Raw genomic sequence first — 23,119 nt, forward strand, 5'->3', positions numbered from 1 at the left:
ATTATTTATTATTAATTCTTATTTCAAAATGGGGATTTGCATAATTGACTTGGACTTGGGTTGAACAAGCAATTAATGCAAGAGGTCGTACAAGATAAAATGGGGACTAGGTGAGCAAGAAATTGTTATGATGCTACAATGATTGTCATGCAGTTACATATAAATGATATAAACATCTAAAGAAGAAGAGGATAAATGCCAACCATTATATCGAGAGAGGAGAGATATAATATGTATGATAAAATTACATCTCCATAAATAAATGTTTGTATCCAAAGTATTCAAAGTAATGAAAATATTTAAGATATGTCAAGAGATATGAATGATGAAAAATTGAAGCATTGTAGGCAAAATAGACAAGGAGAAATAATGAGAGGGTTGAAAGAGACACACTATTATGTATGACTAAACTCTACTCAAACTAAACAAACAAATGTTAATCAAGTCTTCGATAAATCAAGAAATAGATGCTAACACATAATAATATCAAATTTAAAAATCCTATAAGTGATAAGAAACCCTATAGGAAAACTTGTTGTGTAAGAGGAGACAAGTTCACCATAAATACAGAGAAGAATTCACCTTTTTAAAAATCTAATTGTGCTATTCAAACTTATTAATTGTTGCAAGGAATACACACATGAACTAATATAGATAATGAAGTTGTAAGTAATGAGTATTAAGAAATTGAAAGATTGAATAGTAGTTTAGAAAGTGAATGTGAAGAAGGTTAATGTCATTTAGCTCAAAAAAATATTAATATCACGTGTTTACTAAAGTGCTAAAATTTGGGTGTCCTGATAGAATTATAAATACAATATCGAAGTGACAAGGTTATCACAATGAGTGTCCCCAAAATTACTAGTATGAAATATTGTTGGTTGAGAGACCAAATGGACTCGTAAAAATTTGAGATTTTGAGATATGGTAGTTCTTGATGTTACCTGCAACTTTTATTCCTTTCAATAAAATTAATTTTGACATTTATAGGGTCAACCAAAGAGATTTCTAAAACTTATCCTAGAAGTACCAAATTTAGTACAACCAACAAAATTCTGATTGTGTAGGTTGTTTCAATGGATTCAAAACTTGTTTCATGATTATAATAGAATTGAGAATGTTCATGGTGTCAATGAAAAATGTGTTAAATGAGTTAGAGTCTTGAGAGGGTTTGGTAAAGCTTATGTAAAGGAAAGGTGTTGATGAATAGATAAGGGGAGAACACCTTACTAGCTGGGACTTGAAGTCCTTGTGGGTTATTGGGCACTTGGGAGATTTTTTTGATCTTTTTTTTGGGTTGTCCAAATCCCTCTCATCGTGACCTAAGAATGAGTCACAATTTGTTATATTTAATATATTTATTAAAATAATATTTATAATATCATTTTTTGAGTTACATGACAATAATAAATAATTCTATTATTATAATATATTTAATATTATGTGATTATATTTATTAAAGTATTTATTTTATTATACGTATTAATAATAATATATTATATTAGTAAGTTTATATTTATATATTATATTCATATTTCACCAATACATTATGCTAATAATATATTATACAAATATTAGATTATATTTTTTATTAATTAAATTTTATTAAATTATTATTGTGTATTTAATTAACTTTATTACTCAATTATTATTTATTATTAATTCTTATTTTAAAATGGGGATTTGCATAATTGACTTGGACTTGGGTTGAACAAGAAATTAATGCAAGAGGTTGTACAAGATAAAATGGGGACTAGGTGAGCAAGAAACTGTTATGATGCTACAATGATTGTCATATAGTTACATATAAATGATATAAACATCTATAGAAGAAGAGGATAAATGCTAACCATTATATTGAGAGAGGAGAGATATAATACGTATGATAAAATTACATCTCCATAAAGAAATGTTCATATCCAAAGTATTGAAAGTAATGAAAATATTTAACATATGTCAAGTGATATGAATGATGAAAATTTGAAGCATTGTAGGCAAAATAGACAAGGAGAAATAATGAGAGGGTTGGAAGAGACACAGTATTATGTATGAGTAAACTCTACTCAAACTAAACAAACAAATGTTAATCAAGTCTTCGATAAATCAAGAAATAGATGCTAACTCATGATAATATCAAATTAAAAAAATCCTAAGAGTGACAAGAAAACCTATAGGAAAACTAGTTGTGTAAGAGGAGACAAGTTCACCATAAATACAAAGAAAAATGCACATTTTTAAAAATCTAATTGTGCTATTTAGACTTATTAATTGTTGCAAGGAATACACACATGAACTAATATAGATAATGAAGTTGTAAGTAATGAGTATTAAGAAATTGAAAGATTGAATTATAGTTTAGAAAGTGAATGTGAAGAAGGTTAATGACACTTAGCTCAACAAAAGATTAATATCACGTGTTTACTAAAGTGCTAAAATTCGGGTGTCTTGATAGAATTATAAATATAGTATCTAATGCAAAACATACTTCTAAATTATTGTTTGATCTTTTGTTTGAATTGGTGGTATTTAAGACTAATACTTTTGGAAGGTTGTTGCAACACTAGGAGATAAGTTCTTTTAGTTTTTTTAAGTCAACCTTGGGAAAATATGGACTTTGTAGACTAGTGAATAATTGAGGTGAAAAAGTCTTACTTATGAACGATTATACAAATCTAAGGTTTTTATAGGGTTCAAACATAAGCATTCTTGATATACTTTTACAAACAATTTATCATAGTAGCTAGAATTAGATATATGGTGAAATTAATATCATTATTGTTGTCAAATACAAGGATGCAACAACACGTCTTATGGAATCATGTGTCATGAATGAAAGTTGGGCAATACAAAATAATAATAATAATAAGAAAAACTTTTCATGTCCAAGTTGCCAAATATTATATAGTTTATGAGAAAGTCAACCTTGCAATGCTCATTTTAACCAATTTGTTTCTTTTTTGTATATAAGTTGATGATGAGCTCCTCCAATTTCTTCATTAACCCCTTGTTGAAAAGATTCCGCCTCATTGGAAATGCTATATTGCAAATCAACTTCAAGACATTAACATAATAGTTCATGATATTGTTATTAGCATCACTCTAAAATGAAATATTTATTTAGATTTAAGAACTCTTGAAGTGCAAAGCCAAAAACACATCCTTCCTTCCAAGTTCCTTTTGACCATTTCCACAACTAGATTTCAAATGAGAAAAGTTGATGAGAATTCACTTTTAATTAAATCATATACACTAAATTATCTGAAAAAATCTATAAATTAGAACTATTTTACACACAAAATGAAATAGTGATATTGCTCTGCAGATTCATTTGTGTAATCTCTTATAGAATGTCTGTCTTGCCATTTAACTTTAATTAAAAAAGATTATATTGATTGAAGAATAATAAAGTCAACTAAACAGAGGAACGAACAAAATAACTCGATCTTTACGCAACAAATTTGTCGCAACATGATTGGATGTTTCACCGGACCATTTCAACTTTTGTTTGTGATGGTCCTCGCTCATCTTTGAATATCTGAAAGTGTAGCAGGACACATACGTGAAACACAAGTCACGGATTAATAGGCTCACAGCGCCAAAGTCGAATATTTTTCCCGCAAGGTTTGCTGTTTGTTTCCTGTCTCTTTTATCCTTTGCAACTATGTATTCCTGTAACGAATGTTTTTATAAATTTCCCTACATTCATAATCCTTGGCCTTCCATGGCTGGCAATCGATTGTGCAATTTCATTGAGAAGCTGCTATTTGTCGCTTAAATACATGTTACCATCATTGGTATAAAGCGAAAAGGTTATTTTAAAGGTTGCTTTTTTCTGTCACATCGAAACCCGAGTGAGAGTTTTCTCTTGCTGAAATACACATGCATATTTCCTTATTACCTGTTTTCGTTTGTAATAAATAAACTTTTTAAGGTAAATGTAACTTTTTTCGTTTTTATAAGATTGTATCTTGGGCATACGTTTTTTTTCTGTCCCATTTTTGTCGTCTGTTGGTGGAAAGCTTTTGGAATGAGATTTATTTTACACTGTCACAACCAGTTTGTCCTGAAATATTAAGCATGCTTGCTACTGATTAGTTACTTTCAAATAGGCTAACATTTACTTCTTAATCATGAACTGGAGTGCATTCTTTGCGCAGGTCACCACTAGTCATGGCCTGGCTTCTCACATCAAGATGAGTATCACACACGACTATAAAACTTCTTTGAAATTTAGTGGCAAGAGCAACGGTTGTGCATACTAGATTTACTGTTAACGAGAAATGTGATGGAAATGCTAATGGAATGAAAAATAGTGTTTAGTGATATTGTGCAGAAGAAATGAATCAGGAATGTTATTTTTTTGGGTTTGATTTGTTAACATAGGGTTCTTGGTGGCCCAATAACCTACTCGGAAAATGGTTTATCAACGGTGCAATAACAAAAGCTTATTGTTGATATTGAGCTTGGGGGGTCGCAAGGGGGTACCGCTTTGGAGTCCGCTGGAGGTTGTTGGGGCCATGCGTATTGGTGGGTGTTTTGGGGGCAACGTGTCTAAAAAGCACAATTTAGGTGTAATTTGTGTGCCCTAGATGGCAACCCTATTTTTAGGGGCATTGTATTACGACTGTGGAATGTGATGTATTTTGAGAGTTTGATGGCTATCGAGTTGCCTTTTGATTTCTGGTGGTGGTGATATTCTTGTGAAATATGGAAGTATATCATAATATATTGTTAATTCTTGAATAATATATTTGGTGACTTTTGGATTGTGGAGTTTTCCTTCTGAAAGGGTTTTCCAATGTAAAATTACGATGTTGTGGTATGCATATTATTTATGTTCATTTTTATTAAGTTTTAATAACTGTTGTAAAGATCTGTAAAGTTTTGTAGAACTGTCCTCTTGAGGTCTGTGTAAGAAGTTATTCGGCTACCTTAACTTCTTTTTAATTGGTATTAGCGGTTAATTATTTTTAATCTCAATTGTGGGTAGCTCGGTTTTTTAAACTAATCCAGATTTGAGTAGGAGCTTTTTGCGAGAAATTTTAGGTGGCAAGTTTACCAAGGAGAACAAAGGTGGAATTTTTTTTTGGAAATGATTTTGAGATGTAAAAGCTAAAGATGGACGGTTTGATGATAGACCGAGATCCTTAAGATACAATTGATGATAATATTCTTAGACCTACAATCCTACTTTAGCTGGTTAGCATGATATTATGGACCATAAAGGCATCGTCTAACTAGATTGTTCTTGGAGGACTCTATTTCAATCAATGCCCATGAAAAGTCCTATGCAAAGAAGCTATCGAAGAAACTTGGTGAGTTGTATCAAGCTAAGTCTCTAGTGCAGTGCATTAGATTTTCTTGAGGAAGAAATTGCATTCATTGAAAATGGAAGAGGGTGGACATATTGTAAATCACTAGGAAACATTCAATATGTCGGTGGCTCAATTAACACTTGTTGGAATCACGATGGATGAAAAGGAGGAGAAATATAGAAGTGCATTAGATTTTCTTGAGGAAGAAATTGCATTCATTGAAAATGGAAGAGGGTGGACATATATAAATCGCCAGGAAACATTCAATATGTTGGTGGCTCAATTATCACTTGTTGGTGTCAAGATGGATGAAAAGGATGTAATGTCTCCTTCTCCGTGCTAGCCTTTATGGCACCTAGTTGGTCTATCTTTCCATCCGGAGAGGCTAACGGCATATGTTTTAGGATGCCAACTAGTCACAGGAGTTTGGGTTTCAGTTTAGGAGATTTAAATGGGAAATCCTAAGGTTTTAGTCACTCTATTATTGTATTGAAATGTAAAGTTCTTTATTATTTAAAGTCACTTTAGGACAAATTGACTTAAGTGACTAAAAGACGAAATAGTCTTTTATCCCACATTGCTAAGTTTTTTGTATCTCCCCACACTTCGAGGTGATAAAAGGAAACTTTTTGCATTGGGATTCACACCAAGAATATATGCTATTATTCAAATACTAATCAGGTTGCTTCAATGTGACTGGATTCCTCCTAAGAATGAAACCCCTTATGGAAGATAGGTGAGACTAGACGTAAATCTAGTAACTCATGTTATATTTGCAACGCTAAAGTTTGATTTAGAGATATTGAATGTATAATCGAAAGATGGAGATAGACAGAAGGGCAGATTGACAGAACACACAGAATACCATTAGATTGACCAAGGTTTGGACGTCAACCAGGGAAGCTCTCCATACTAATTAGAGGTAAAACACCATGTTTGAGTAGCATCCTTTGATTCTCAGTTATATACTGTCTACGTCTATATTATTATAGCATAGGAGTAGAGTTTAGGAATACAATAGAATTGGATGCTAGCCGGTTACTACATCCAGAGGGAACCGCGAATGAATACAGTGTTATCGGGCCTGAGGAATATCAGAACAGGCAAGCAAGTAGAGTCGGGAGTTTGCAGTGCGCCGTTGTTTTGACTGAAGGACGAATGTTTGCTACACGGTAGTAAGGAGACCCCTGCATATCCATTGACCAGTCATATAGTATAACTTGCGTGCGGCAGAAGTTTTGGGAGTTGCGAATGATATAGTCTGGACCAGTCATAGAGACTATCGACAGCGGATTCATTGCACACAATGTATGAGGGTGAACATTGGAACTGCATACATCACAGTTGGCTCCCATCAAGGCCTCTCATCGTTGTAATTGGGTTTGTACCAAATATACTTAGTCTGTACCTTTAATTACTATATGTCAATTCCTTGTTATATGCAGTGACAGTCGTGTTTTGCATAAGTGTTTTAAAATCTGGGTCCACTGTCATAAATATTAAATGCTATTGCTCAGAGCACTTGGTGACAAGACTTCATTGATTAATATAATTAGTTCACAGAAAGGTGTGGTTAAACAATAGGGTGATAGTACTGTGGCAAATTACTTAATAGCCTTGCTTGCTTGACAACTATTTGACAAAATTCCTGTTAGTTTAAATTCATTGTTTCTTATCAAATCCGGCAAAGAACATTTTAGTGGTATCAGAGCTATAGGTCCTGCCATCTTGTGGGATAAGCAAAAAATAAAATGGTATGAAGAAGAAACTTTATAATTTCAGTCACCTCCAACCGAAACAAGTAGAGTCTTCAGAACAGATTGACATTGAGGAGAGTTATTCAATGGATGAGGAGTGTATTTAGTGGATGAGGAGTTGATTTTTGGAACAGGCGAACAGGTTGAACAGGCTAAACAGGTTGATCAGCAGAACATGAAAACAACATTCAAATGGCACGTAATGAAGTTGGACCGGATTGACAAGTAAGGGAAACATTGAGGGCTATTAGAGATGGGCAAAATAACATAGCTGATGCTCTTCAGCAACTTGCAACTAATATACAACAATTAGCCCTTGTTAACAGGAGTGCTCTGAGCCATCATAGTGGTGGTAGTAGTGTAGCAGGATCACTCCGAGCTGTTAGGGCTCCCACACGAAACACTGACAGGCCTTTAATGCCAGTTTTTAATGCAAAATAAGAAGTAGCACCACTATTGGCACCAAACTTACTATCAGACAATGTTATGGCAATGTTTGATGAATGAGATTTGTTTTCTGATCCTATTAAACAAAATATGTCCTTTGTCCAATCTCTGAATCAGAAAAGAGAGTCAGATAAACAGCAGTAGGATAGGAGACCTAGAGCACCAAACAGAGACTTAAAGCATGCTATGAACAAACTATCTCTCCCTACTTTTGATGGCAGCAATAAGACATCTGCGAGAGCTTGGATTCACAAGCTAGACACATACCTAACACTTAAACTTATGTCAGAGACAAAAGCCATTAGATTTGCTACGATGCACTTAGAGGGAGTGGCATATGATTGGCGGCACCATGGGTTGGTTACTTAGGATCATGGTCTCATTACATCCTATGAGACTTTCAGCTCTAAGCTGATTACTCGCTTTGACAGGAAGGATATAGAGGTCTATTATAGGGATTTGGCACAGTTATGACAGGGTGGATCTCTAGATGATTTCATTGACAAGTTTCTGCGGATCTCGGTGATGGTTCCGGAATGACAGAACAATATAAGGTAATGCTGTTCACCGAGGGTTTACAGGATAGATATAGAGGTTTGGTTAAGGTACTTAAACTAAATACTCTTGATGATGCTATTAAGATTGCACACAATCTAGAGTCGCCCTCTTTGATATTATAGCCCCCAAAGAAAACGTATAAGGGATCCATTTCATTCTAGAAGAACAAAAACCAGCATAAGCTACACCTCCTAGGATGGACTTTGAGACATGGAATGAACTCAGGAGGAAGAAGTTATGCTTCACTTGCAAAGAGCCATGGACACTAGATCATAGATGCCTTGGCAAAGGCAAGATACATTATGTAGAGGTGTTTTCAAAGGAGGAGGATGAGCAACAAAAGGGCAACAATGTTGATGGCAGTGATGAGGAGGAGAATGAGGATCGCCACCTAGAGGGAGGAAGAAGGAAGGTACCCAGGGACAACCTCCTATCATAGCATTGCTTTCTAGCAATCCCACAGGACACCCCTTTCATTTGAAAGGAATTGTTAGAGGACAACATATTATGTCTCTTGGATACAAGTGCCTTGCTTAACTTCATAAGCTCATGATGGGTTAGCAAGAGGAGGTTATAGATTGATGGCATACTTGAGTTTGAGGTTAGGGTGGCAGGAGGTGAGAGATTGAGATGCGCAAGGAAGGCGTCAGGACTTCCGATCCATTTTGATGATTTTCTTCTTGATGCAGATTTTTATGTGGTGGATTTAGATGGACTAGATGCCATGTTGGGGAGACAGTGGTTACAGACCATAGGTAGATATGCAGTTGATCATGAGAAGATGCAGTTGGAGTTCTTAAAGGATGGCCAATAGGTGATCCTCAAGGCTATGCTAGAAGGGGAACCTAGGTTGATTTCAGCCCACAGGACGGAGGCCATTATGAGGCATGATGACATGGAGTGAGCAGCACACTGTTTCATTTCCTCTAAGGCTACCTTAGACTCAGGACAACAGCTTCAAATTGACATTCAGCTAGTACTTGATAAGCACTAGAGGGTTTTTTAGGACATACCTCCAGGTATTCCCCCAGACAGCGGGTTCGAGCATATCATTGAGTTGGAGGAGGGCGCCAAACCCATCATCACGACACCTTATTGTCATCTTAGGCATTATAAGGAGGAGATAAAAAAGACGATTAAGGAACTTCTCGATATGGGACACATCAGAACTAGCTCTAGTCCCTTTGCTTCTTCAGTTGTGTTGGTTAAGAAGAAGGATGACACTCTACGTAGTTGCATTGATTACCGTGCTCTCAACAAGAGGACCATCAAGAACAGGTACCCAATCCCTTGCATTGATGAGCTACTGGATGAGTTACATTTACTTCTCAAAGACTGACCTCAAACCTGGATACCATTAGATATGGGTTCGTGAGGAGGATGTGCATAAGACAACCTTTCGATGTCACTATGGTCACTACAAGTTCTTGGTGATGCCATTTGGACTCACTAATGCGCCAGCTACATTTCAGTCCTGCATGAACCACATCTTTAGGAAGCAGCTGCGAAAGAGTGTATTAGTATTTTTTGACGACATATTGATTTTCAGCAGAAAATGGGAGGAGCACTTACAACATATAGATGAGGTACTCAGTATCATGGAGGAGCACTCATTGTTTGCAAAAGAGTCCAAATGTGAGTTCGGATTGACTAAGATCCTCTACCTTGGTCACGTGATTGGTGCAAATGGGGTGAAGGTACATCAAAAAAAGATTCAGGCAATCCTAGATTGGCCACCACTGAGGAATGTATCAGACTTGAGAGGCTTCATGGGTCTTTGCTCTTACTACAGGAGGTTCGCTAGAGGTTTCTCTCAGATAGTGGCTTCCGTCATCGACCTCACATGGAAAAGGGGCTTTCAGATGGACAACTAAGGTAGAGGAGACCTTTGATAGACTCAAATAGGTGATCAACACATGCCCAGTCTTGGCACTACTGGATTTCTCTCGACCGTTTGTTATTGAGTGTGATGCTTCAGGGAGTGGTATTAGCGCGGTGCTCATACAGCATAGGCATCCGATTGCTTATGAGAGCAGGAAGCTCAAGGATGGCGAGAGATTGTACTCCACTTGTGATAAGGAGATGTTGGCTATTATGCATGCTCTAGCCAAGTTTAGACAATACCTAGTGGGGGGCAAATTCACATTTAGGATAGATCACAATAGTTTGCACTACTTCCTAGAACAAAAGGATCTTAATGAGAGAACAAAAGTGGGTAAACAAGATTCAGGCATATGATTTTGACATTGAGTACGTCAAAGGTAAGAACAATGTAGTTGCTGATGCACTTTCCAGGAGACCCTCAGTAGCGGAATTTTGTGCTATATCTGAGATTTCAGCAGATTGGAAGTTTTAGTTGTTGGTTGAGTGTTCTAAGAATAATCAAGCATGCCAAATTATGGATGGACAGCTTCAGGACAATAGGTATAAGGTAATAAACAAGGATCGGATTTACCTTGTACTAGGGTCTAAACTCAAAGGAAAAATTATGGAAACTCTACATGATGCCCCATCAACCAATCACCCAGGGCTCTTCAAAACCTACAGGCAAGTCAGGGAAATATTTTCATGGAAGGGCTTCAAGGACAATGTCCTCCAGCATATCAGGGAGTGTTTGATTTGTCGGCAAAACAAGTTAGAGTATGAGTTTCCAGTCAGGTTATTACAACCTCTCCCCATTTCGACGTAGAAATGGGAGAGTATTTCCATGGATTTTATTACAAGGTTGACTAGGGTGTTAGGCAGGGATTCTATTTTTGTGGTGGTGGATAGATTAATGAAGTTCGCTCACTGCTTTGCTATAGCTGTAGATTGGTCAACCTCGCAGGTAGCTAAATTATTCTTTTGGGAGGTTTTTCGTTTGCACGGTCTTCCTCGCACCATTGTGAGTGACAGGGATTGTAATGTTCCCTTTGGAACATTAGAAATAATGAAGTCTTATTTCATGTAATATTAAATTGACTTTGAGACTTAGGCTCAAAATATTAAAAAGGGGGTCGATTTAATGTTTTATTAAGGACAAAAGGGCGAAGAGGAACAAGATGAAATGCCTTAGGGAAGTGAAGAGCCACTAGGGAATAAGACGAAAACTAGAGAGGAGTCGAATAATTTCAGGATTGTGTATTAAAAGAGGAAAGAAGTTCATTGTTAGTATGCTTGATTTATTATTCAGTTCAGATTCCTCTCTTGGGAGAGTCTCAAAAAACTTCAGTTTTTAGCTAGTTGGACGACGTAGTCCCCCGTGCTAGTAGGTAGTGGACGCAAACCCATTGTCTCGGGAAACATCACTTCAGGTGTTTCATTCACGCTTACAGGTTTTATCCTATCATTCCAATCCAACTGTTAAATCTGTATTTAGGATTGGTTTATGTGTACTAGTTATTGTATTGTTGTTGTATAATACAATAACGTTTTAGTTGCTGGTTGCTATATTGCTGTTGTATAAGGCAATAATGCGTTTAAGGAACTATAAGAGTTTGCTGGTTTCATCTCATCAATTTGTAGCTCATGGTTATATGTTCGACATCTTGAATGTTATTGTGGAAATAACGAATGGTTATCTTATGGAGAACAGTTAGTTTAATTGTTGTCTTGTATTGCATGTTCTTGTAATTGAATTTGAGTATTCCATTTCTAAAAGAGATTGGATAAGTGCTGGTTAGTTTTGCTACTATTTTCAGTGTTGTTGGAAACTACTTGACAATTTTAATTTCTGATTATATTGCTCAAAGAGAAACTAGTAAATATGCTATATTGGGATATTATAGGGATAGCAAGTTCCTTAGCACTTTCAGCTAGGAACTGTTAAGATTGATCGATACGGAATTGACACCCAGCACGAGTTATCACCCCCAGACGGATGGATAGACTGAGATAGTTAACAAATGTGTGGAAGATTATCTTTGGAGCTATGTAGTAAGACAACAGAGAGCTTGAGTTAAGTGGTTATATTTAGGAGAGTATTGTTACAACTCTTCCTACCACATGTCCATTCAGATGTCTCCATTTCGTGCTCTCTATGGCAGCAAGTCCCTGTCATTCGTAGACCTGGCTTTGCAGGACAACAGGGCATCTCTCGTAGGGGATTGGATGCAGGGTCAGCAGGATATCCTTAGATCTCTTTGGGAGGACATTCTATAGGCCCAAAATCAACAAAAGATGTACGCTGATGGTCGTCAGACTGGGTGGAGTTTTGAGTTGGGTGACGTGGTTTATCTCCGTCTCCAACCATATAGGCAGAGTTCCTTGAAGAAGAGTGGGTCTCAAAAACTTCAGCCCAGATTTTTTGGTCCATATCGCATTACTAGGAGGGTTGGTGAGGTTGCCTATGAGCTAAATTTACCTAAGGACAACAAAATTCATAACGTGTTCCACATTTCATGCCTCAAGAAGGCGATTGGCCAGTATACAATACCCTCCATGGAGTTGCCTCCGCTCGATGAGGAAGGGAAGCTTGTATTGGTTCCAGCAGAGGTGATAAAGGTTAGAGAGAGAAAGTTGCGTAACGGGGCCATCAAGGAATATTTGGTTTGTTGGAAGGATTTGCCTTATGAGGATGCTACTTAGGAAAGCGAGTCAATCTTATAGCATCCGTTAATGAGATTGCTTGAGGGTAAGCGATCCCGAGAAGGGAGGATTGTAATGTCCCTTTCTCCTCGCTAGCCTTAATGGTACCTAGTTGGTCTATCTTTCCATCCGGATAGGCTAACGTCATATGTTTTAGGATGCTAGCTAGTCACAGGAGTTTGGGTTTCAGTTGAGGAGATTTAAATGTGAAATCATAAGGTTTTAGTCACTTTATTTTATTGGATTGAAATGTAAAGTACTTTATTATTTAAAGTCACTTTAGGACAAATTGACTTAAGTGACTAAAATACGAAAGTCTTTTTATCCCACATTGCTAAGTTGTTTGTATCTCCCCCACACTTAGAGGTGATAAAAGGAAGCTTTTTGCATTGGGATTCACACCACGAATATATGCTATTATTCAAATCCTAATTAGGTTGCTTCAATGTGACTGGATTCCTCCTAAGGATGAAACCCTTTATGGAAGATAGGTGAGACTAGACGTAAACCTAGTAAGTCACGTTATATTTGCAGAGCTAAAGTTCGATTTAGAGATATTGAATGTATAATGGAAAGATGGAGACAGACAGAAGGGCAGATTGACAAGACACACAGAATACCAACAGATTGACCAAGGTTTGGATGTCAAACAGGGAAGCTCTCCATACTAATCAGAGCTAAAACACCACGTTTGAGTAGCATCTATTGATTCTCAGTTATATACTGTCTATGTCTATACTATTATAGTGCAGGAGCAGAGTTCAGGAATACGGCAGAACTGGATGCCAGCCGGTTACTACTCCTAGAGGGAACCACGTATGAATACAGTGTTATCGGGCCCAAGGAATATCAGAATAGGCAAGCAAGTAGAGTCGGGAGTTCGCAGGGCGCTGTTGTTTTGACAGAAGAACGGATGTTTGCTACACGGTAGTAAGGAAATCCCTGCATATCCATTGACCAGTCATACAGTATAACTTGCGTGCAACAGAAGTTTTGGAAGTTGCGGATGCTACAGTCCGGACCAGTCATAGAGACTGTCGACAGCGGATTCACTGCACACGGTGTATGAGGGTGAACGTTGGAATTGCATACATCACAGTTGGCTCCCAGCAAGGCCTCTTATCATTGTAATCGGGTCTGTACCAAATATACTCAGTCTGTACCTTTAATTACTGTATCTCGATTCCTTGTTATATACAGTTACAGTCATATTTTGCACAAGTGTTTAACTGTATCTCGATTCCTTGTTATATACAGTTACAGTCATATTTTGCACAAGTGTTTTAAAATCTGGGTCCACTGTCATAAATATTAAATGTTATTGCTCAGAGCACTTGGTGACAAGACTTCACTGATTAATATAATTAGTTCACAGTAGGGTGTGGTTAAACAATAGGGTGATAGTACTGTGGCAGTTTGCTTAATGCTACCTTGCTTACTTGACAACTATTTGACAAAATTTCTGTTAGTTTAAAATCATTGTTTCTTATCAAATCCGACAAAGAACATTTCAAAGGAGGAGAAATATTATATCTTTCTTAGTTTTTTGCTTTATTAATGAGATTCTTTGGTTATGGCTATTGCCAATGTAAGATTTGGTTATGGAGATAGCCACCCAAGATCTAGAGGCTTAATGAAAAATGCAATAACAAGAGAGCTTAAATATGATTAGAATAAACTGTATTTTCACCAAGAATGTAAAAGAATCAATTGGAATGATATTATAAAGGAGACCCCTTGGTTAAATAGACCAAGGTGAGAATACAAGAGTGCATAAGGTTATGGCAATTGCGTTAGCTTTCTGACATGATAAATAAAGTGACAATTTATCACCCATCAAAGGTGGAAAATTGAGAGTCACATGTTCACCTAAGGTGGCTCACCCTCTAAGGTGAAAAGATGTTTATGCCACAAGTCCACTAAGGATGAATCACCATCCAATACGGAAAGGTGTTTTTGCAGCACACCCACTCGAGGTGTAAAAGTGGTAAGGGTATCAAAGATGGAAGTCCCACTTAAGGTGGAGAAGTGATAATGTGAAAACACCATCAAAAGTGGGAATATTCCCATGTGGTCCCTAAGTAAACCTAAGTAATATTTGTTTTTAGAATTTAGGAGATTGACTTACTAGGTGTAGTAAATAAACGAATTAACACCTACTATCCTTAAGTGCAACTTAAGGAGAATGTATGCACACAATGCAAGATGCATCCCGACTACTAGGCCATGCTAGCTACATGTACAAATACAATGCAATCTTTCACAAGTGGATAATATAAGAAAACCGAGTGGTAAAAACTTCTCACCAAAAGAGAGATGAAAACATAAAATGCTTTAAATGATGAATGGGAGAGACAAAACCCCATGTAAGGAATTTTTTTTTCCATAAAAGAGAAGACGAGAGACCATGTAGCCTCTCCTCAATGTAGAATCTCCTACAAAGATGCCCTGATGATCTTGGACAACATTCCCCCTTAGGAAGAAATAGAGCCAATGTTGCACCAAGTATGTCAAAGTATGGCCAAACTAGGTGCCAGTGTTGATGAAGAACTAATGATGAATCTATCATTGTAATATGATAGAGATTAGGCATTTATATGAGCATCGACTGGATATTCAAACTATATACATTCTCAACTGAAGAAATGTACAAAGTTTCACAAGTTAGTTCCTAAGCTACTAAATACAGGAAGATTACATCCAATGAAGCCTCAATGACAAAAAACGATATACCACTTTATTTAAGCATATTTACAACATGGCTCATACAAGAGATTATAACATGACATGACAATTATGCAAATTTGAAAACATGAAGGTGGTGCCATAAAAAAATGGTCCTGTAGAAGATTGTTGACAATGCCCTCTAATTGGAATGATGCAAGGAAAAAAAGAACTAGCCCCATTTATTGGCAGATAAGGAATGCCGCATTATAGGAAAGGTGGACAAAAAAAAACATTTTCCCCAAATTCGCTTATTAATTTGGAAGTTAAAAAAAACATTTTATTGCTAATAAAACTGCTTGAAATAGTAAACATCTAAAAAAACAAACTTTTTATGGACTTCCCATTTTAGTGATTACAATTGCCACAATCAAGATATAAGAAGAGACTTAGATCACCAAAAGTCAAATTTAAGATCAATGCATTACAATCACAAAAACAAGCCAAATAAGACCAATACTGAAAGTACAATTTTTGATCATAATCATTACAAAGTGATAGCACCACTATGAAGTGTAGGAACTCATTTGGGCTCATGTGTACTCCTTTTCAAGCACAATTTTTTTAAATTGTGAAATGATTCCTACACTTCATAGTGGTGCTATCACTTTGTAGTGATTATGTCTTGGAAGTTTCATATGAGTTCATACCAAATGATTAAAGATAGATCATCTTCTAATGTGGAAAGGTGTTGATGCAACACATCCACTAAAAATGGAATAGTTATAAAGTGATAAGTGTACCAAAGATGGAAGTTGTCAAATTTGAATCAGAAATAACATAAAAATGCAACAATAGAAACAATTATTCAGAAAAGCAAAATACACTTAGGATTTTATCCTGGGAATCCTGCTTGAGGGGAAACAACCCAATCCCACAAACATGATTCTTTTATCGAGAAACTCAAGACAATTACAAATCTCCAGCTTATGATTGAACTCCTCAGTGCTTAGTCAATCAAATAAGCACGATAATTGTTCTCAAGATTAACTGGACAATGGTTATCAGAATATAAAGATAAAGACAATAGTAAAAGCCAACTATCATATATCAATCACTTAGAAATAATCCTTATAACAAGTATGTATGTCTGTGAGCTTACTGTGCACAAATAAACTAATGGAGACAATACATACAACTCCTCAAAATCAAATGTAATCTCCCTTCACTTGTAACTCTGCTATAATAAAAAATACAGAACTCGAACAACAATGCCACACAATACTTTATTACTTTGAATGTTTCTCAATAAACAAAAGACAAGAAGTTGATTTTTCGTAAGATGAGAGAGCGCGCTTTACAAAAACCCTGTCAAATTCCATATATCCAACAATATTACTTAAAATTGATAGTAAAACTCTGTGTCTCCATGAATGGTCGGAGCCTATAAATCATTATAGTATAATTAAAAACTAATGAACAATAATTATAACTTGGATGAATGACTTGATGTTACTCAACTGACATGTCATACAAAACCACAAGCTGCCTTGACACATAAACAAATATATAGCACACTGACTCAATAGAGAGAATGATAGAGATAAAAATGGCGGAAGAGGCTTTACTTAATTATCGCTGATAAAATTAATGATCACGAAAAGAATGGTCCAAACTCTCAAAAGGCTCATATACAACAAAGTATATCAACAAGAACCAACAACATGAATGAATTATAACTAGTCCATTATTGCAGATGAATCTCAGAGAATTCAAGTTACTTCAATGCAGGTTTGAAGATTTCTATCGCAGCTACAAAAAATTCAACACCACCTCTTAGCAAAAGAGAGATTTTGAGAATGCCATCTCATAGCAAGTGCATATAGCTGCAACCAAAAAATAATGTCAACACAAAATCTCATCATAGATTTTCACAATAAACTTGTTATCTTAGTATAACAATATTCACCATAGCTACTCCTATAGGGTGAAATAAAGAAACAACAATTTAAGTCACTGAGTCACACACATGACATCCACCATGGCTACTCCCAGAGGCTGGATCCACCGTATCTACTCCCAGTGGGTGGAACAAGGGATTTTTCCTTGAACTTCTCTCACAAAGAATAACTCATTAACAAGGAATCACACCTCAAGTTTCTCTCACAGAGAAGAATTCATTGACAAGGAAGTGCACCTCAAACTTCTCTCGTAGAGAAGAATTCATTAACAAGGGATTGTTTCTTGAACTTCTCTCATAGAGAAGAACTCATTAACAAGGGATTGCACCTCAAACTTCTCTTATGGAAGAACTCATTAAAATTACTGAGGTTAAGAGACTCTCTCTCAGCTAGAGCATCATTCTACAGTATACCATGCTTATCCCAGAAGTAATAGACTTCACTCTTGGAAGTGGCTTGGTGAGAATGTGTATAGTCTTCTCCTTTGTAGAAATGTTCTTAAGTTCAGCTGCTTGCCTTTGAACCATATATCTCAAGTAGTGGTATATCATTTCCAAATGTTTGGTTCTGTCACGAAAAAATGGATTGACTGACAGCTTAGCAGAACTTTTGTTATTACACATAATCGCTAGAGGTTCTAAAGGTTGTCAAAATAAATCTGAAAACAATTTATGAAGCCACTCTGGTTTTCTTGCAGCTACACATGCTGCAACATGCTCCGCCTTAGCTGTAGTCAGCTATACAAGATTGCTTCTTGCTATACAAGGAGACCATGGTCGAACCTAGGTAGAAACAACAGCCGGAAGTACTCTTCCTATCAAGCACACACCCAGCCTAAACTGAATAAGAGAACCCTTGTAAGTTGAGCTTTTGTAATGTCCCCTTCTCCACACTAGGCCTTATGGCGCCTTGTTGGTCTATCTTTCCATCCAAATAGGCTAACGACATTTATTTTGAGGATGCCAGCTAGTCACAGGATTCTATTTGGTTTCGTTGGGGGAGATATTTAAGTGGGGAACTTCCTATAGTTAAGTTACTTTATTTTATGAAGTTGATTTGTAAAGTTACTTTAAAGTCACTTTATGACAAAAGTAACTTAAGTGTCTAAAAGAGAAAATTGGCTTTTATCCCACATTGCCTAGTTGTTTGTATTTCCCCTCATATCGAGGTTATAAAAGCAAGGAGCTACATTGGGATTCACACCATGAAATGTGATATTATTCAAAATATAAGAAGGCTGCTTAAATGTGACTGGTTTTCTTAAGGATGAAACTGCTTGAGAAGATTTGAGAGGCTGGAAATAGCCCCAGTATCTCGTGGATGTAGCACACTAGTCAGGTATGGGCATTGCAGTATAGTGCAGTATAGTTCATTGCAGTAAACTTTGAGTTGTCCTTAGTTAGAAACAACCACAAGTCTAGGTACCGATTCAGGCAGAAGAGAGAGAAGGCTATCATAGCAGACGTGGCTAGGAGAGTCATTGCATATGCATATGCGTTAGAGCTTAAGGTCCTGCAAAACTTTCTGATACAAGGAATGGCATTGAGAGTGGCTTTGGCAGGTAACTCACAGGGAGTGTAACCTGATGGTGGAATGCAGGTGTCATCATTATTCTGGGAAAGCCGTCACAGACTATACCGTCTGCCTGAACGCAGGGACAGAGGCAACTAGCTGGGCACTGGAAGACTTGATCATCATCCACCGATAGGCACACAACAAGGGTGAGTGAGAAGACTGTAGATAAAGAAGGAGGCCGCAGACTCAGGTCCATCCTCAAAGAGAGAGTGCCGGCAATAGATGTGAGTACGAGCAGGACATCAACATGGATACTTTTTAGAATTCTATTCATTAAAGAGCAGGCTTAAGGGGAACCGTATAAACTGCTAGCTCACCACAGGTGCATTCAGGTTCCATTGTTACGTTTTTTTTGGTGTTGTAGTCATGAATAGTAATGTTAATGTTCAGAGTTACTGAATATAGATGTACGAACTTAATCAATGGTTAACTCTGCACATTCAGTAGCAAACAAATCAATGTATTAGGCCAGATGCACGTGGTGAATGATACAATTTCAGAACTATTTCCTTTCGAGTTTTCATAGTGTTGCATTGTTGGAGTTCGGATTCTTACAGTGGTATCAGGGCCACAAGACCTGCCGACTTGTGGGTAAGTTATTAAGTTGCAGGCTGGGTTAAACAGGAAAAATGTCAGCTAGGCATGAATAGGAAACCTTATAAACAGGAAAAATGTCAGCTAGGCATGAATAGGAAACCTTATAAACAGGAAAAATGTCAGCTAGGCATGAGTAGGAAACCTTATACATCTCAGTCAAAAGTTCCTAAAGTAGGAAAGCATTAACCAACTAAAATTGACATGAATGGATTAAATGAGAGGACTGCAACTGGGGTAATATTTGATCTCTCTGGAAAATATTTTTTATTTGAAGAGAGAGAATTGAAATTAGAAGTCAAGGGAATGGGGCCAGAGTGGGATAGGTGGAGGAGCAACTGGTCACAAAAAAATATGTAGAGGCAGCCTTGAATAATTGGCTTTCTAAAGCTATGAGTTTGAAAATGGATGTGGTAAGATTGAAAGATAAATGACAGAAGCAAAAACAACTATATGCAAATAGGAGAAACAGAAGTTGGTATAGGTTTGGGGTGATGTGATGTGAGCCAGAGATCTCATTCAGAGATATAAAGCAGGCCAAGCTTTTGCTTACTTGAATTATTGTTAGCCGAGGGTAAAAGTTTGCACCGTTTTATCACCCTAGTCTTCTGCATCTGTGTAGCCCAGTCCAAAACCTTTTGCATGCATAACAATGTTGTTACCAAATCTATGCCAACATCTGCCCCCCCAATCTCTAGTGCCTAGTTACTGTTAAAAATGACTGCCAAGGAAGAGATGAATAATATAATCATTACATGTTATGTAATTGTTGTATATAAACACAAACAAAAAAGTTGTTGTAAAGGCTTCTGTTATATTAGTATTTAGCGCTTTAATTGAATTTTGACTTCTGGTCATCCAATTGGAGAATTTTGGTCAATCTCTTTATCTTTATCCCATCTGCATATATGAATTATGATTGTCATAATTGAAGCTCTCTATCAAAAAGGTTAAAACCTATCATATATATGTTGGGGTTGCATATTTCTGGAGAATCTATAGTTTTACATGTATTTAAGGAATATGCCATCCTTCTCATACTTGGTATATTTATTCACGAGTATGTTATTGACATCTAGGTTCTTGTAAATAGTTTCTTGTTGTAAGCTGCATATATATGATGAACTTATTTGTTGCCATCCATTTTCTTAGTAAAATTAGATAGCTACAAACTACATATAGCTAAGAAAGATCAACATTCTTTGACTCGGCTTTAAACAAATAGCACATTAATGTACTCTTTTCACGTTTCCTTGGTTAAAGAATTTAAAATTTTAAAGTATTCTCTGTTCGGGCCTTGTCTTCACAAATCTTAAGTCTTCTTTTCAGGTTACTGAATTGCAAACTCAGCTGAGCTGCCCATAGTAATTGTGTACATATCACCGTTGAGAGATTTAATGGAGCATAAAATAGATGGAGATGTTTCAAGTGCACCGTCTGGTGAGCATGAACCAGAATTGCTTAAAGCACATGAAGATTTGTATGATGGCATGATTGTTGAGCTTGACAATACGCCTTCAGATGTGGCTCAGTTTGTTTCTTCGCTTAGGGCATCATTATCTGAATGGGAAAAAAAGGTGAACTTTAACAAAATTTTTATGAGGATGTCATATTATGTTTCTTTTTCTATAAGTTTTTTGCAATTTTCCATGATGCATATATCTTATATTTCTAGTGCACTTTGCTTCATTTTAAGAGTACGAGTTGAAAGCAAACCATCAATTACCTATTTATGTTGTTTTTATGGCTTTGCATTTTTTTCCCCTCAAAAGGTTGCTGATACGTCAAACACACTGACTGCTTTGCTGTTCTTACTATTTTTGCTTTGTAATATTTTTAAAGTGAAACACATAAGCTCATGCATTTGGAAATAGCAGCTAAGCATTTAGGAGTTTGTACTAGTATTAGCATACCTACCATCCTTTCAGTGTTTTGATTGTATCAAAATTATTGACTGATTATTTTTAGATGTCATTTCCATACTATATTTTTGGTGTGGAATCATTTTCAGTTGATTATCTTGTTAATAAGGTCTTGATCAAATCCATGTTTTCCATGCTAGTGACTGTCATGCTTCTCAAGATTTGACGAATGTCAATACGTGGCCAATAGGAGTTACTTCCAATGCATTAAATGAGAGGCAAAATGGAGCTTTGTAAGGACCTCTTATGGAAATTAATCCAATTTGTCCTAAGATTATCTATTTGAGTTTGGATGTTGCTTTGGAATGGAAAATATCAGTATTTTATTCCTTACTAATTTCATTTGTCTTCAGATTTAATTGGCCTTGGGTTTTATATTTATTTAATTAATTCTTAATCACACTGGTATATCTGATATATAAATCAATGTCAATTGTAATCTTAAATTGTTTCCTTAAACTTATCATTAGCCATGTATTAATTATGGGGCTAAAAAATCTTATTCATATATCTTTAACCTGGTCCCTGCCTTAATATATTTATCTGTTGGTCTTTATTTTTCCAGCATTGATAATTAATGATATCCCTGTCTAAGTTTATTGCTACACATCTTATTTCTAATTCTATTGCCAAATGTAATCCCTGTTCTTTGGTAGTGAATGACAGATCTCTTCTAGAGATTGTGGCCCTTCACCTATTGTTTACTGAATTAATTTTCTATTACTACCTTTAGTTGTACGATTTTTGTTGTGTTCCTTTTATCATCGGGTGTTTGTTTTCCATATGGTATCCTCTCGCTTATTTGGGCTCTTTCTAATCTTTGAGTCGCTGCCCTCTTCTCTATCTCATAGGGCTTCCAATGCCTGCTTATATCACTAGCTGACTGTATGATGTTAAGAGCTGTTCATTTTATGTCCAAAGTTTTGTGATGTTGCATTCAAGACTATTTTCTTGTTGCTGGGATTTGGGGTCCAATATTATGTCTTTTCCTTGAAATATCTTTGTTGTGTATTCTCAACAATAATCTTTCATATCTCCTTTCATAGAATATATATATATATACATGACATTCTTGATAGATCGAAAGATTGGCTATATCCAGGTGACACAACTTAGTGATAACTACAACCTATGATAAGTTTATTTTAAGCAGATCATGATCTATTATATTGGCCCCTAATATGTAATAGGATGCTTGCTGCATAGTTATCTTTGTTCGTATTTAGAGGCTGACTGTTGTCTATTTGTATGTTGCTCTGTACAAATGTTTTTAATAATATATTTATAGGATGCCAGCCAGCACCCTATAGCTGGGTCATCAGACATTTAATCACTTAAAACCTCATAGTAGTTGACATGAAACATTTGCCTCAGATGTTGACACATTACGGTACGTGATTTATTATTTTTCATTATTAATATAATAAAATTAATAATAATAATATATTATTATTATTATTTTTGGATAGGTAAAAGGCCATAAGGCCCAAGTTTAGAAATAATTTAATATCCATCTCTGTTAGATATCCAAGATTAGGGATGGATAATTATCTTTGATTAAATCTTAACTAATTTAATTATTTGACCCCAACATTTTAACTTCTACATTTGTAGTTCTACTTCTTAGATATCCTTATTAAAGTACCTGCCAAATAAAATAAAGTAAGATCAAGCTGTTATAATTGAGATTAATATATTATCAAATACAAGTAAGCAAATCCCTAAATCTATTGAACAATTGAAATATTCTAATTTATTAA

At 36.0% G+C, this 23,119-nt stretch overlaps 1 protein-coding gene across 9 annotated transcripts in view; it reads left to right on the forward strand.

Moving 5' to 3' along the window:
- Positions 1 to 3,300: 3,300 nt before the first annotated feature.
- LOC149568074 (nudix hydrolase 2-like) overlaps positions 3,301 to 23,119 on the forward strand; it is a 121,163-nt gene continuing 101,344 nt past the window's right edge. Inside the window, exons 1-2 of one of the 9 annotated variants that reach the window (XM_089821077.1) lie at positions 3,301 to 3,621; positions 20,767 to 21,014. In XM_089821077.1, the coding sequence (XP_089677203.1) occupies positions 20,835 to 21,014 (180 nt within the window). In that variant the 5' untranslated portion in view covers positions 3,301 to 3,621; positions 20,767 to 20,834. The other 8 variants (XM_089821085.1, XM_089821079.1, XM_089821078.1 and 5 more) reach the window with 8 other exon arrangements.

The sequence above is a fragment of the Cupressus sempervirens genome, chromosome 3, assembly GCF_028749045.1.
Source record: "Cupressus sempervirens isolate cs-2001-9-10 chromosome 3, ASM2874904v1, whole genome shotgun sequence".
Lineage (NCBI taxonomy): Eukaryota > Viridiplantae > Streptophyta > Pinopsida > Cupressales > Cupressaceae > Cupressus > Cupressus sempervirens.